This window comes from Eretmochelys imbricata, chromosome 2 (assembly GCF_965152235.1).
Source record: "Eretmochelys imbricata isolate rEreImb1 chromosome 2, rEreImb1.hap1, whole genome shotgun sequence".
NCBI classification, from domain to species: domain Eukaryota; kingdom Metazoa; phylum Chordata; order Testudines; family Cheloniidae; genus Eretmochelys; species Eretmochelys imbricata.
The window spans coordinates 229,541,159-229,558,355 of record NC_135573.1 but is presented as its reverse complement, the minus strand read 5'-3'; the positions used below and the strand labels follow the sequence as shown (position 1 = coordinate 229,558,355).

Genomic DNA, 17,197 nt, shown 5'->3' with positions numbered 1-17,197 from the left:
AAAGCGCTTTATATGTTCCTACCACAGATCCCATTGACTTCAGTTGTAGTTGTGAGTGCTCAGGACTTCTGCAAAATAGGCCCCAAATATCCCAAGTTGGGCACCCAGAAAACAGGCACATACAATAAAACCATGTCTACACTGGGATACTCAGGAAAGTTAAGGCAAATCAGCCAAAGGTGTGAAGTTAATGTGCATAAGTTAAAGCACATTAAACTCCCACTTGGCTGCTCAAAGGAGGATTAAGTTACAGTGAGCTAAGGTCACTTTACTCCTAAGTGAGAGCATCTACAGGGGGGTTTAATGCACTTTAACTTGCGCACATTGATTTCACACCTTTAGTTGATTTGCCTTAACCTCTGAGTATCCCCGTGTAGATATGGCCTTACTGACCACCTGTGAAAATGTTAATTTAGTGACTCGCCCAGCATTACTCAGGAACTCTGGGGCAGAGACAGAATCCATTTCTTCAAGGGAGTATTCTATTACCTAAACCATGAGACCATCCTTGCAATCATACACCTTCCAACGTGTGCAACATATGTCTCAGTGGTCCTACAGACAACAGCCACAAACACTGCACAGCCCCAAGTCATTCAATGAGCACTTTCCAGGCTGTGCACTGAATTAAGCAGGGATACTGTGGGAAAAAAATAGCATGTGATCATATGATTAAAGACTATAGGATAGCACATAGGTGCAAAGAGTCCAAATTAAGGTTGCATACAGAATATTCTTAACATTCATCGTTTTTTAAATGTACTTTCCTAGTTTTTTGTTTGTTTAAAGCAAACTGAAAAAACACAAATTCCACCATGTGGAACCATATTGACTCCCACTGGTCTTATAAGTAGGGCTAGAACCTTTGGCTCCACAGCACAGACCTCCACTACCTGAGCTAACGAGTGACTTACAGTAGTAGTAGGTTGTTATCCTCTGTGTAGGCCAGCAATTGCAGGGAGAAGAGGCACACATTTGTCAGCCCATTTTGCCACAATTTGCTGACGACAGTGGAATGCTGAGGCTCAAGACTCTTGGGTAGTGGTCATAGACTTTCTGCCTCTGACCTCCCCAAACCTGACCCCTTCTGCCCTGGGCCTCTCCAGCCTGCTCTTGGCCCCCCTCCCCAGGCCTCTTGTTCCAGTTCTCCACCTTCCTGAACTCCTCATCCTAGTTTTTTTTTCTTCAACCCCAGCACCCTTATCTCAATCTCCCCCACCCCCAGCCTCCCTTGGCTCCTTGTCCCCTGCCACAGCTTCTTGACCCAGCCTTGCTACCCCTGCCACAGCTTCTTGACACAGTTCCAGTCCCTCATGTTTCCCCAGCTCCATTGCCCACCCTTTCCAACTCTTTGTCCCAGTCCGACACCCGCTCCCCACCCCGGTATCTTTGTCCCCCTCCCCCCAGGCTCAACTGCTCAGCCCTGTGCATTTCAGCCATGCTTCCTCCTACCCCTCCTGCTCACTGCCAAGCAAGGAGACCACAAGAAAGGCCAACTCCCTGCTCATGGTTCCTGTGCCTGGTACCTCGGTGGCCCCTGATTGGCAGGCAAAGCATTGCAGGGAGAGTCTTTGCTCCGGCCCTGCAGCCTAGGGCTGGAGCGCATGCAATTGCTCTGTGGAGAAGGGATGGTCGCAGTGAGGGAACGGATCATGCCCACAGCAGATGGAATCTTTGTATAACTTAGCTGCCAAACTCTAACAAGTCTCTGCTGAGCGTGCGTGAACTGAGATGTTCAGAGGCTAATAACTCAGCCAAATTTGGGCAGATTGTCATGGGGAGGGCAAGTAGCAGAGCCTTGGTCCCAGCCCCTGTCAGATTTAAACCCCTGCTTCCAAGTACAGAGGGACTAAAGCTTCCCAACAGAACAGGTGTGAGCGCTAATTAAGAATGTAAGTAAACAGATGTGGTAGCACTATAGCCCTGGCCACTGGAACAGACAATGGCAGTGACAGAGCCTCTGCAGTAAATTCAGCCCAAAGAGTTCCAAAGCGCGAGGCCCACACTTCTGCAGGCACCTGGTGGAGAGAAGTCTGCTAAGGAGGATGCCTGAAGTGGCCCACGCCACTTGTAACCCACATTCTGCCAATAGTTGGGGGATCCAGTGACCTGCAAAGTGGGTGGCATGGACTGGGAATGGTGTGATGCCCGGACAGCTAGGGGATAAGCTGATTTAACGCATCCCCTTGTCATTCTCCCTGGATTTTAAAATTGCTCCAATTCAGTGGAAATTCCAAAGGAAGGCAAGCAACAGTAACACTGCCTGCCCTTCCGCAGTATCAATCAGGCACCAGCTTCAGTGAATCAGGCCTTGAGGCTTTTGGGATCTTCAACCATTTTGCTAAATAATTTTTTTCAAAAGGAAAACACCCCCTTTCACCTGCTGTTTGTTTGTCCCTTCTCCCATTCCCAGGATTCCCCCTCTGCACCTATCCCCATGTTCTTTCATGGCTTCTCTCCCTCCCCCACCATTTTTATGGCTTCCACTCTCCTACTCGTCTCCTCACATTACTGTAAAAAGAAAAGGAGGACTTGTGGCACCTTAGAGACTAACAAATTTATTTGAGCATAAGCTTTCGTGAGCTACAGCTCACTTCATCAGATGCATTCAGTGGTTTTCCACTGCATCCGATGAAGTGAGCTGTAGCTCACAAAAGCTTATGCTCAAATAAATTTGTTAGTCTCTAAGGTGCCACAAATACTCCTTTTCTTTTTGTGAATACAGACTAACACGGCTACTACTCTGAAACCTGTCACATTACTGTGTTTCCACAGGTATATAATTCCACCCACAGTTTGTCTCCTCTTCACACACCCTTGTCTCTGTCTCCCCCATGCCCATTTCCATGGCTCCCACCATTCACTAGCTATAGCTTAAACTGCTTTTGAAGCATGCTAACAGGAACAGTGGGAGTTCTTTCACAATCACTGCTCAACTATGAGACAAAAGCAGGCACATCAAACAGAGCCCTTGGTAATAACTGCAGACAACACTTGAGTAAGGAATGTGGGAGGTCTGATTTGAAAGAGCATCAGCATCATATTCACACTTATTTGATGTTCTTACCACATTGCTGTTAAGACCTATCCATACAGGCTGCCCGATCTTTAACACTTGTAGCCACAGGAATGACTGGCTGTACGGATCTAAAATACTGGCAAGTTCTGAGTATTCAGCCTTGCAGTTTTTTTGTGCTTCTTCCCAGTTCATTCTGGAACTGATGAGTGAATAGCCACTGTTACCATAAAGGGTAAAGCCTGAGACTGGAACTGTTGTTTGGGGATTATATAATTTAGGGTCTGTAGTAAAACAAAACAAACACACACACACGGAAAGGTCATTTTGTAGTACATGGACTTACTGTTCCACTGAACAACAAATGTCTGCAGTATTCAAACACTTAAGAGTGATAGCACTAACAGAAATTAAGACTGGATGCACGTCCCAGCCATGACTTCAGTGACAAAAAACATGACTGGGAGTTCTTTTATAAAAAGCCATGGTCCTTGTTGCTCTGGCTGGCCACTACTGAGCCAGACTCTCCCATGGATTTATACTGATTTGGCTCCCTGTGCACTGGATTGTGATTAGTTTTAATGCAGCTGTATTTATTAAGTGGAAACACAATCTTCCCACCGACTAACCATCCCCTTGGGAGATCAGCAGAGCCAATACATCCCACCAACAACAAATGGGCAGAGAGGGGATGGGAAGGGGGGATATAATCCAGGCAAGGCTTCAAAATCTGGGGCCCAAACACTATCCCTCAGCCTCCCCCACACCTCCTTCACCCTGCCCTCCAAATTAGTCCACAAACCACCATCCTCTCTCACACAGAACGTCAGTCAACAGACTCCAAGCAGCCACCCCTACTGTCTCTGAGCACTAAACACTTTAAAAAATTCCTTCTCCTCCTAATCCAACCCTTTCAAAACAACCTCGTTCCACATCACCCTATCTAATCATTCCATCCAAAGCAATTCATGCTCTCCTCATGGTTCTGGTGGGTTGTAGCAGGGGGGCTCTTACAAAGCTTCCCTTTGGGCCGCTCGTCATTGTGAGGAGGGGTCCCAGGTCAGACCAGGCTGCAGGAGAAACAGCTCTGGCCCTTGGTGCTCTCCCATTCTTGTATCTATGTAAGAGCAGGGTGCTGCATGGCATATGCTGGCTCGTCTATAGGCCAGGCTACTACATGTATTAGAGATCAGTGTACATGTTTGTTTTGTTAACATGTTAACACATAAGGCTGTGAAATTCATTTCATGTAAAAAGAAAAGGAGTACTTGTGGCACCTTAGAGACTAACAAATTTATTTGAGCATAAGCTTTCGTGAGCTACAGCTCACTTCACCGGATGCAACACGAAAGCTTATGCTCAAATAAATTTGTTAGTCTCTAAGGTGCCACAAGTACTCCTTTTCTTTTTGCGAATACAGACTAACACGGCTGCTACTCTGAAACCTGTCATTTCATTTAGAGGCCAAAGGTGATGTGCTGCATGTGGAAAGTCAGCATTTAAACCATAAAGACAATCTAAAAATCACAGTCAAGTTTTTAATGCAATTAACTTGGATGCTTGGTGAGAATGAGCTCACCAGTGTTCCTCTGGCAAATGTAGCTTTTGTTCGTTTGGCAGTCTGCATCTTTCCATTTCCCTGCTTCCTCAATGGGGTCCTTTATCATAACAACACAATCATCCTGGGGGAAAATGATACATAAATGAGTAAGAATAAATAAACAGCAAACAAGAAACAATCCTCTTCCTTCTGGATCTGCAGACCCAGATATCTTGCGTAGTTTAATCACCTATGTATCTGTCTGTCACTATTTATATCCACTCTGGTCCACATTAACTAATCATCTGTTGAATTGCTTCACATTTCAGTAGAACTGATATTGCGTTGTTGTGATGGCATTTCCAAATCACGTCTTCTCCCATAGGGCAGCCCTTTAAAACCAACTTCTCTATTGTTCAGGGTGCTGTTGTGACCACTCACCCCCTTCTCCTCAGATCACTTATCTGGTATATGTTTTTATTCTTAAAAGGAGACATACTTAGTCAAGACAATAAAGTAAGAGCACAACAAATGGAACTACAGCCATTATTCCACATTAGCCATTTCATTTATTATTGAATCACACCCAGTTATGTTTTATTACTAAAATAAGTTGACATAATGCTGGGGAAAATTTCAAAGGAATGTTTAGTGGTTAGTGTATGGGGGGGAAAGATGAAAACAAGAGGCACAGATTCCTCTTCGTTTGAGGATTTTATTCATACAATTGTATTTCATGATAACTTAAGCAAGAGTGCATATCTGCATCTGATATTTATATATACACACCATCCTCTTAATTTTATTATTCATTCTAAAAATCCTTTACAAGGCTCCAAAGTTACACAGTTATTGTCAGACCATCTTGTAACCTTGTGAATTTCCTGAATTTCCTGACTAGTCCCAGTGAAGTCAATGGGTCTATTCACTTGAGTAAGGTTTGCAGAATATGCAAATTCCATCCAATTGTTTGGATTCATATTGTATCATAGAGAAAAGCTAAAACTGAAGTTTAAATAAAACCCCAGAGTGACATTTACTATCTACAAATACTTTATTTCTAGTAAAGCACCAACCAAATATACTTCTGGGCTTTTGCAAAGAAATATTTGAAAATGAAGCTCCGAAAAAATGGTTCTACTGTAAGCTGACATAGCTATCCCTTTCTGCTAGTAAAAGAGCTCAAACTCTGCAGCATGACCATTCTGCTCTCAACAGCAAGAAGTTAACAGAAATAAGCCTACATAAGAAATAAACTGTGCAAGTTATATATGGTTTGATTGACCTTATCAAATGAATGATGGTTTAATGATCATTTGCAATCCACATTTACCTGACTGCGATAATGTGGGAAACCTTTGGCCCAGTTTGTATAGTAGACACCTCTTCCATCTGTCCACAGGAATGTGTACTCAGAATTTACATCATTCAGTCCAATCCAGGTATCAGTTGAGGCATCCTTGAAGTGGGTGATGAGGAAGGCTGAAGGAAAATAAACATTTTTACAAGTGAAGCATGGAGACACCAGAATATCCAGAGCTAGAATCATAATTATAAAATATAAACAAGATTGTTTTAATGGATTTATCACTTTAGACCAGCAACTTCACAGTTGAGATGGTTTCCATGGCAGTTAAAACAGAAATTGGGTGTGTCTAGCTATCATTTTCCCTAAGCCTGATTCTGCAACATTTAATCAATTTGAATAGTGCTTATGCATGTGCACAGTCTGATTTCACGTGGGTTTGGATTTTAAAAAAACAATCATAGGACAAACTTCAATTGTCAAATTTTAGCATTACAGCACTTGCAACACTAGTCTATCTGCTATTAATTCTTCCAAGGCTGGGACTTTATAAAAGGTGACTTAGGAAAGCCACTAATGCATGCACACAAATGTTATCATCAAAATTACATTTTTCTCATCTCTCTTAAGTGTCCATTAATTATTAGTTTTAAGCAAAAGTAGCAGGCTCTATTGTAAAAATTGAAGCTTTGCATCTTTAACTTGTATATTAGGGGGACAAGCTGATGTCTCATCTAATACCAAAAAGCCTATACATTGCACCTTGCACTTCTTCGCTTAGTATGGAAGCCAGGTTTCCTTCCAAATTTACACAAGCCGTTCGTGCAGCATGCCACGTCAATCTCTCTTTTTCACTGGAGCCGAATATTTTGAAACACTGAAAGAGAAAAGTATTAATTTGATGCCATTTCGCATCAAAAACATTTGAAATTAACAAGATCAATTTTGTGTGTTGTACAGGAGGTCAGACTAGATGGTCTAATGGACCCTTCTGGTCTTAAAAATATATGAATCTACAGAAAGAAAATATACATAACTAACATAAAAGCTCCTTTCCTTTAGCATCCAGTGAGAAATTTAGTGGTTAGGAGAACAGAATATGGCTGTAAGATAACAACATAAGCATATAATAAAAGAGGAGGAAAAGCTTTTATCTTATCAATTAAAGGACTAAAGATAAAGAAATACTCTCTGGCCTGTTAAAAATGGTGAGGGAAATATACATATTAGAAGTGAAATAACAAAAGAATTTGCTCCTGGCTATAAATAACCCTCCTCAGCCAATGGGAAGATTCCAGTGCAAAGTGTGGGGAGAGGAGAGAGGTAAAAGCACTATGAAAGAAAAAATTTCCCATTCTTGCAGCTGCAGTACGGAAGAATCTAACCTGAACATTTTAAGTAAAAGTTTGTTTTTTCTTTTCACTTTTTGTATTTCTTCCATCATCCTTTTTCAACCAATGGTAAAAGTGTAACTATTTGTACCCCCGGTGCATTTTTCTGACAGGGAACGTGGATGATACATTTTGAATGAGTCATTGAATGGTAACCTGTCAAATATCCCTCTGCGCAGTCTCTGTTCGTTTGAGCATTTCAGACCATAACATACTGGGTAGTGTTAAGGAAAAGTTAGCACATGTGACTCCATTTTGGTTTGTGGCCCACCATTGTCTAAAAGCAAGCACATCATACACCAGGAGGACTGATTCTTAGATACTGCATCCCTGTGAAAATCTTCCTCCTTGTCTCCAGCCTGCCTTGACTCCCAGTATCTGTTTTTTGTCAGTCTCTAACTCCCTATCTCCTGGCCTTTGATGTGAGGCCTCCCATCCCTGATAATAAAAGTTACTGATGCATGGCTTTAGGACCATGCTGTGTAATTAACATACTAGTTTAGCACGAGGAATGCACCAAGCAGGGATAGGCGGTAGATAAGAAAAGGGTTTGTTTATTGGCTAAGGTTTCCGATGCACGAGGGCAACATGCTTTGCTAAAAAGTATATAACCTTTGTATAATCTGTATTCAGGGTCCCCTCCTGGCTAGCAGGGGGGCACCATGCTCGAGGGTAATAAACTTAGTGTCTTTTGGGAACTCTGCAGTTGTGGACTTTGTTTATGTGCTTCAGCCTAGATTCGAACTGTGAGTGACCTATCAGGTATAATTCGCAGCATTTGTGTGCGTGTCCTACCAGGTATAATTCGCAGCGGTTGTGTGTGTGTCCTCTCAGGTATAATTCGTAACAGTAGTAAGAATAAGTTCTTCCTACAGTGCTGAAACGTTTGTATTCAAAGAACTGTTAGTTGGTATAAATGCGACTTTGAGTTTGCTAGGATGATACAGCTGCACCACCACTAGAAGACAATGTTCTCACATGCTGCTGCTGCTAACACCTTGTAGGTGATCGTTCACCACAGTGAACTCTGTACAGTTCCACTGTCTCCTGCATGATCTACTGGTACCAGCATCTTAGAGAACAAGGCAAGGGGGAGTGAATATAAAGTTGCACTGCATTTGTCTCACAGTGGAGATACAAAAAGTACTTGCATCAATATCTGCTTTTTGTGCAACAGTGAACAATTCCAAATCAATTGACACCCATTATATCTGCAATATTGAATACATCCTTTTGGGAAAGAGAGGGAGCTTTGTACAGATTTATGGATTTTTTTCCTTCTAATTCACTCTAGCTAAGAAGCAGCTTTACATTCTCTGTTCATGCTGACAGCTGGCACTTTTGCTCACTGAACATGTATCAAAGCAAGTATAAATTACAGACAAAATAGCGCACATTTGGTTAGCTATACAATCTTTTTAAAAGTAAGCATTTGCAAAGCGATTGCAGGATTGGGGCCTAAGTCATTTAAAACCTATAGTACCTCACAAACTCATTTCTTAGATGATTTCAATATGGCTATAATGTCACCAGAATGGCCTGATCAGACAATCAGAATACAACTTCGGATAATCTAAACCCATACTACAATAATAAAAGACAAAAATTTAATTTTTCGTTCAGTTTCTTTTGCAAATAAAATATATGGAAGATGTTTGCTACTGTACCTTGTTATTGAACAAAAGCCAGTTTTGAGGGCATCCCCCTAGAGGTGCAGGTGATGTGGGAGCAACGGTTGAATGAGTAGTACTATTGAGCCTTTCACAGATGAAGCGTTTTGGAGCGCCACAGTTCAGATCATTCCACATACCTGGAACATATTAAATATGGAAAGTAAATTACTGGACGAGATGAAGACTGGAATGAAAATCTACCCCTTCTTATGCTAATTACAGTATAGAAAGTACAGTTTGTTGGCTTTTTCCCCCGGCGACATTTAGGGTCCAGACACCTTAGGGGGAGAACAGGGGATATGAATCTCAAAGAATAAACAGTTGAATCAGCTGGTTGTATACAATGTTATTGTGCTATAAAAATACATCAAGGAAGGTCTTTTATGAAAGCTTGTAATATTCTGAACTTGATTGTCACTATAAGATATGTATACAAGCTATGGTTATGAATGTATGCATATTGGGAGAGAGAGAGAGAGAGAAAATTGTAATTGTAACTTTGGTGCAACTTCACCTCCACCTCACCACAGGGCAGTGAAACAATCAGACAGGAAGGGGCAGATGAGAGTATTCCAAGTACCTAATACTGTACAACCCAGGAAAAGGCAAATGGTGGGCCATTAAAGTTAACGGGAAAACACTGAAATGGCTTGAAACTGAAAAGAAAATGCCAGTCTTGGAAAACTAAGAAAGGAAGGAATTTCTCCTACTCTGAATCACCATAATCTGAGAGAAAATTTAAAAAAAAAAATGCTAACTATATAAGAAGGGAAGGGATTTGAAGGGAAAGGCATCCAGAAACTGAGGAGCAACCTTTAAGTGAGAAGCAGTATGTGAAATGCTGGATCCACTTTTTGACAGGGAGCATGCTGGGAAACTTTTCAAAGGCAAAAGGTAACTTGTACTAGAAAAGGGAATTTATCTGATTAGAAAGTGTAGTGCCTGTGTTTGCATCTTTATGTGTATTTTCTGTGTAACTGTATGTGTTTGCTTCCTCTTACTCATTCATCTTTGAAACTGTGATTTTTCTATTAAATACATGTTTGTTTAGGTTTCTCCCAAGTAAGTCTCTGTTGTACAAAATGTCTGGAGTGCGTGTATGAAAGTGAACTGATAACGGGGGGAGGGCTGTTTTTCACACCTTCAGGGGTGATGAACCAAAAGGGAAAAGTCCAAGTGTCTGGTAGTTAAAAACTCAGGAAGGACAGATTTGGGAAGACTCAGGACCAGTAGGGCTGTTGGTGACACCCTGCCAGGAGTAACAAGGCCGGTGGAAGCCAGGGTGAGACGTTTACACTTGAGGGCTGGCTACTGGTTTCAGGGCCCTGAGCCATAGTTGCATGGTATTAAGGCCCCTAATTTACAAGGCAGGGTGGTGAGAGAGCCACTTACTGATCTGGGTAGTCCCCAATGTCACAGCTCCCAGAAAAATTTTGTTGAAAAAGAATGATTGTTTTCATAATTTCCATGGAAAATTTCAAGTGTTTGTCAAAAAACCCTAAATGCATAATATTTCATCTGAACACCTACCCATTCTCCTTTATAGGCCAGGCTTCCTGGTCAGACTACATCTCTTGATGAGAAGGGAAAGTGCATCATGACAATTGCATGGCCCAGGTGGATCAGTAGAGATGAAGTCTGGCTGGGGGCACCGCCCATAGAGGAGAATAAGGACATGAAGCTCCCAAACTACAACTCTCAGGTGGCATCTCAGTAACATTCAGAATAAAAATATTTTGATTTTCAGACAACCCCCCTGCCCCCCCCTTTTTTTTGAGTGTTCACTTTTTGATGAAAAATCCAAATTTTCTATGAAAAGAGACCCTTTTTGCAAAAAATGTTGTGTAATTGAAACCCCAATTTTCCACTGAAAAACAATTTTCAAGGAAAATTTTTGACTAGCCCTAACAGAAAGATGTTAAAGGGTCTCCATGTATGACATACAACTGGATTAAAGGCAATCTTCATAAACAGGAGTTACTTCATACACAATCCTCCTGTTTCCCAGAATAAAGAGAAGTTACCTCTTGTAACTGCTTTTCTCCTGAAGTGTTTGCCTCCACAGAGCCACAGCACTATTGTCCTATGCTTGGGATAGTGATCTCAGAACCTTTTTGAAGCAGTATCAATTAGTGCTTACCCCACAAGCCCGCTTTCATTCTATAGCCAAACATATGCAGTGGCTGTACTCCGATACTGCTGTAGGGGAACACCTATTTATCAGGGAGTTGCTTTGTACAGCTAGCCAGTACTCAAGAACAGTGCAGATCAAAAAGGAATGGAGAAAAAAAAAGGAGGGAAGTGGGGTAAGGGAGCAAACAATGCTAATCAATGTCAGAAAAGCTTATAAAGTTTGATATGCGGGTTAAAGATGCTTCTTGAGGTGATTTAATATATGAAACCATCACTAGCTGCAAAGGCACATAAATCATTTTCTACTATAGAACTACAATAGGTTAACTACTTTTGCAATTTGTTTTACTATGTTATCTCTATCACTATCAACCTAAGATTCTTATATGATCCCCCCCGCCATAATATCTGAGCACCTCACAACTTTTAATGTCTTTATCCTAGCAATACAGGGAAGTAGTAGTATTATTCTCATCTCTATTTTACACATGAGGCACTGAGGTGCAGAGAGACAAAGTGACTTGGATATATTAGGTATCAGTTCTCCTCCCCCATCTTCTGTATTATAAAATATTTATAAATTGTTATTAAATTATTTATGTTATAGTAGTGTGTACAGGTCCCAACCAAGATCGGGGCCCTATTTTGTGAGGGACTACACAAACACATGGTAAGAGACTATTCCTGTCCTTGAAAACTTATGCTCTTAATAGATAAGACAAAGTTTAGGAGAAATAAAATGTGATTGTCTCTGTTTTCTGATAGAAACTGGGGCAGAGAGTTTAACTGATTTGCCCATGGTCACACAGAAAGTTGCTGGTAAAGCCAGGAATTGAACCACATCTCTTGAGTCCCAGTCCAGTGCCATGCCCACAAAAGGTGACAAATTTTTAAAAAAGTGCCTCAACTGTCTTAGCGTGATCTGTGCTCCACAGTCATTTAGATACTGCTGAAAATCTCACTCAGTATCAACCCACTTAATATAATAGATGACTTTACATGAAACATGTGTATCACACCCACTCCTATGTTACCCAGTGCAAAGCTGTTATGACACTGAAATATTACTATACTCACCTGTACGGGTATACATGACCACACAGTTTTCATCATTATTTGCAAAGTTTGGTTCATTTGGAGCCCACGCTACATAGTTTATTGGGGTTCCATCCGTCCAGCTAAAAGAAACAATGTAGCAGTAGTTACTGGATAGATCCATTTTTATTTTTTAAGGCCACATTAATCATCTGATTTTACATTACAGAAATTCTAGCTAAACAACAAAAAAGCAGCTTGGTGAACATGGGTTTTTTTAGTAGGAAGAGAGCCTGAGACATAAGCCCTTGTGCCAGATGCCTGGTAGGAGGCCAGAAGCCTGGGCTAAAGTAGTGGTCAAAGCTTTGCTGATATAAAGCAAAGTCAGGTTGTGAGCAAGAGACAGGTCTGCTCACAGAATCTAGCAAGAACAGGGCAGATATTGCAGAAACACACACATTCCTAAGAAGTGCTAGGCACAGAACACTCACACAAACACATTCCAGAAGGGTGGTACACCCCATACCAAGTATGGTACAAACACTCCCCCCCAAAGATAACAAGAACATACTGTCCCCTCCTAAAGATAAGGTTAGGATGACAGTGTGATGAATTGGTATTTTCCACTGAATGCATCCGATGAAGTGAGCTGTAGCTCACGAAAGCTTATGCTCAAATAAATTGGTTAGTCTCTAAGGTGCCACAAGTACTCCTTTTCTTTTTGCGAATACAGACTAACACGGCTGCTACTCTGAACTGTGATGAATAGAGATGTTTTGATTCAACCAACATGTACAAGGTAATGGGCGGTAACAACCCACGTCAGGTGGCAGTAACTAACTATATCAGAGGGGCAATATGTAACTTGTTTGTAGTGGGGTATAAAATGAAGTCTCAGAGGGAGTGTCTTTGACTGGCCTGGGAATAATGGAAAGTCCCACCATTAACTGAACTAGTCCATTGCAACGGGCACATATGTGTTAGTGTACCTGTAACCATTGAACCAGGGCATTAGGACTGTGCTTCGTTGACAATAAACCCGACCAAGTGCCTTCACTACAAACTGAGTCTGTGGTTATCGGGCCGTTCGATCGAGGTTTGCTGTGCCAACTATCTGCGGAGAGCTGGGAAGCTCACAGAGAACACACACACACACACACACACACACACACACACCTAAGAACAGCTTTATGTGTGACTTTCATTCGTATTAATGGAAATCATATGGCCAAAGTCCTGGAGCTCAAGTAGAGAATATTCTTTTGTTTTTTTAACTTATATTAGCCCTGTGTTCATAATAACTAAATTCATTTAAATTATAACAGCTCAGTGTTAAACGAATGTCATATGTACCTTATTTAGATAGATATACTAATACATTTCATGTCGATGCATTCTATTTCCCCACCTGCATATTTTCTAGGAGTTCATGAATCACAACACATCACTAAAACAGCTAGCTGAGATAATTACTTGTATGTGTCCAGAGAACAACAATTACAGGCATCTCTGTAGGTTGTTGGGTCAGAGTCCCTACATGTGGATTTAGTGGAAGTTTCCTCAACTCAAAGGCCTAATCCACTGGCCCCAAGCAGGTCTAGAATGATAGTCTCCAGTAGGGGGCATCTCAGACACCCTCACTGTATGCATGCTGCTCTCAGCAATGCAACAATCACTTCTTATCTTAGTGGTTGGTAAAATACTCCCAAAATAAAAGGCAATTAAAAATGAAAAAAAAATCTCAGCTCTCTGGGGAGGAGATGGGCAAGTAATCTGCCAAGGCTGCATATCAGCAGAAAGCAGCAGCTACAGGTGAGCAATTTGTATCTTTTCTTCAAAGGTACCCGGCTCAGAACATTCCCAGTTTTGGAGCCAACACAACTCCATGAATGTCTCTACAAGTAAAATTCTAACAGGAAATGCAACACACAATGCTTAACTGTAAACATATTGTTTCTTGTCAGAGACACTTCCAGAGCCATAGAGGAAGAAACAGTATGCAAGAAACTGAGAGAAATGTTACAAGTGACAAGTAGCAGTACATAACCAGTCAAGGAGGAGGGTGAAATACAGGATGGCAGAAGAATAGACTGCAGCAAACAGAATTTCCAGTAAGTAATTTGCCCAGACAGTGGGTGTACGAAGCAGTAGCTCCAAAAGGCAGGACTGCAGCTGGAGCTACTGTCCATGAGTGGACTTCCATTAATGCTAAAGAAAGTCATACAAATAAAGCCATCTGCACAAATGAGCCACCCTGAGTAGTGGAGCGAGTGGCTAAAGATGAGGCTCTGAGTGACTGTGACTCATAACCAAATGTCCCAGTAGATGGCGCCATAACACTTTGTCTCTCGGTCCATGGCCATAGATGGAAAAAGAAAGATGTATGAAAACACAGACCTTGGGAGTAGAGAAGGACTTCCTGGATCCCCGTTGACATGGGAAAATATAATTAACCAACACTTTTGGAAGAAATTCAGGGGCTGTCCATACAATCACTGAAGAATTTTGTAGGAAAAAAAATAAGTCAACAAAGCCTGTAGCTTATTCACTCTAGGTCAGGGGTAGGCAACCTATTGCATGCGTGCCAAAGGCAACACGGGAGCTGATTTTCAGTAGCACTCACACTGCCCAGGTCCTGGCCACCAGTCCGGGGGGCTCTGCATTTTAATTTAATTTTAAATGAAGCTTCTTAAACATTTTAAAAACCTTATTACTTTACATACAACAATAGCTTCGTTATATATTATAGACTTATAGAAAGAGACCTTCTAAAAATGTTAAAATGTATTACTGGCATGTGAAACCTTAAATTAGAGTGAATAAATGAAGACTCGGCACACCACTTCTGAAAGGTTGCTGATCCCTGCTCTAGATGTTGAAACCATTGCCACCAGAAAATAACCTTCTAGGTAAGGAATGTGAGCTCACAGATATTAAGTTTTGTCTCTGATGGCTCATAGTGAACTCTGGAGCCAAAGCTGGAATGCTAATATACAGGGAAACAATGTCAGCATGGGGAAAAGACATTCTGCACAACATGGGCGTCGCATGGCTCTGGCATTTGGGGAGGCTGGCCCAGGTGCTGGAAGCTCCCCTGGTACCTGCATCATGGCTTCACCTCCTCCCCCGAGGCCTCACCCACACTCCACCCCCAGCTCAGCTCATACTCGGCCCCCTCACCTGCAGCTCGCTGAGTCATTCCACCCACTCAAGACCCACCCCACCTGCCAAGTCCCTCTCCTCCTCCATCTCCCCTCTCACAAAGGTGCCCCCGCCTGCCGCTCACTGAGTCCTTGCCCTTCCCCCAAAGACCCCCCGCCCACCACTCACTGAATCGCTCTATCCCCCTCCCCCAAGACCTCCACTGCCCACTGCTCGCTGCATCCCTCCACTCCATGCAGGAGGGGAGAGATTCAGTGAGTGGCCAGCACCTCAAGGAAGGGGGATGGAGGAGAGGAGGGACTCGGCAAGTGGCGGGTGCCTCGTGGGAGAGGCGCAGCAGGGATAGGAAGAGGTGGAGGGCAGGCAGGGCCACAGGAAAGAAGTAGGAGGAGGCCTTGGGGCAGAGTGCAGGCAGGGCCACTATGGCCCACGCATCCACACTTTCAAAGCTGATGAGTTGGTGGCTGCACTGCAGGGGAGGCTTAGCCTCCCCTGGCCTATTATACCTGCCATCTATGCTGCACAGGTTTTGAATAAAAGGAGATGAAGCCTCAGCACTGTTGACTATGCCAGAAGCACAAGACATGAGAATTAGTGTCCAGGTGAAAATCTGAAACTAGAAAAAAGATTTTCAACACAGTAAGGAGACAACATCAAAGCCTAAAGAGCATGTAGGGTCAGAGAAGCCACATAATGAAGCGTCGTGGAGGTGAGGTTAGGAGTGCCAGTTGGAATCACAACAGAGACCCGTAATCAACCACAGCCAGAAAAGATCTGACCCTTTGAGAAGTAAGAGGGAGTGATGCAAGAGGCTCACTGCTGAGAATCAACTGATTAGAATTTGGAACTGAGTTCTGCACAGGGGTACAGATCCAAGAGTGGGGATTAGCTGAGATGGGTATCTTTGCAGAAACAATTTTGCAGATCAAACAAAATTGCTGAACTTTTAAATATTCTTGGCTATCCCCTAACTAACTTCTATAAAATACATGTTTTTATTTATTTTCTAAATAAAAAAAATTATATTCTGGAAATGTTGTGTCAAGATTGAGCCCCAAACAAGTTTTACCCCCACCCCCCTTTGAAATTGAAACTGTAATAACCCCTTTAAGGACAGCTTTGCTAAATACAATACTTGTTGTACTATGTTCTACAAGCCTGATGTTCATTGTTTACTTACCTAAACTTTTTATCAAGGCTCACAGTTAAACCAATATAAAGGCAATCCCCAAAGTCATAATAGAAGCTCTAAAACAAAAATAAAATTTTAATTAAATGTAATGACATAATGTAATTCTGGTTTCGTGCCTATTGTACCGCATGCATAGACAGCAATGATTTGTTAACTTGCTGATGGTGGAGGCATTTTGCCATAGTATGGATTATATCTGAAGAATACAAGTCCTTCACCTGATTGCCAATATTAAAGTAAAAAAGAAAAGTAGAGCAGGATGAAAATGAAGGAGAGGAAAAGCTGGTAGGATATAAGAAAACCTGCCAGGCTGGCAAATTTTAAAATGAAGCAAAAGTACATTTTGAAAGAGTTTAGGAGAGTTCTCTGAAGATTTTCAACAAAATTGCAAAGAACATTGTTGACAAACATACCAAATACTTTGTTTTGCTGCAAAAAATAATTTCCTAACCAACTCTAAGTCTCAGTTGTCTGGGTTAAAATCCTTTAAAATGGTAAATCCATGGCTCACCTTCTCCTCCTCTACCTCACCACAATTTATGTTGCAAAATAGCAGAGAAAAAGCCTCTTTCAGAACAAGACCGTGACTCCATGATTTTATATGGAATGAGGTTTCAGCAGATCCCTTGCATCCCATTGTTGTACCACTTCAAAATTTTTACATGTGCTGATAGCTCAGTAACTCAAGGTCAGATTTTGCATCCCTAATTCCGTCAAAATGTTATTGAGTTTAACAAAGGGAACAGCTC

At 41.9% G+C, this 17,197-nt stretch overlaps 1 protein-coding gene across 1 annotated transcript in view; it reads right to left on the bottom strand.

Moving 5' to 3' along the window:
* Positions 1 to 17,197, bottom strand: part of LOC144260724 (macrophage mannose receptor 1-like) — a 55,315-nt gene that overhangs the window by 10,286 nt on the left and 27,832 nt on the right. The window contains exons 18-24 of the mRNA XM_077809436.1: positions 16,437 to 16,504; positions 12,137 to 12,237; positions 8,921 to 9,063; positions 6,625 to 6,739; positions 5,890 to 6,038; positions 4,596 to 4,698; positions 3,068 to 3,300 (exon numbers count right to left, since the gene is read on the bottom strand). Coding sequence (XP_077665562.1) covers positions 3,068 to 3,300; positions 4,596 to 4,698; positions 5,890 to 6,038; positions 6,625 to 6,739; positions 8,921 to 9,063; positions 12,137 to 12,237; positions 16,437 to 16,504 — 912 coding nt within the window. The remainder of the gene's footprint in view (positions 1 to 3,067; positions 3,301 to 4,595; positions 4,699 to 5,889; positions 6,039 to 6,624; positions 6,740 to 8,920; positions 9,064 to 12,136; positions 12,238 to 16,436; positions 16,505 to 17,197) is intronic.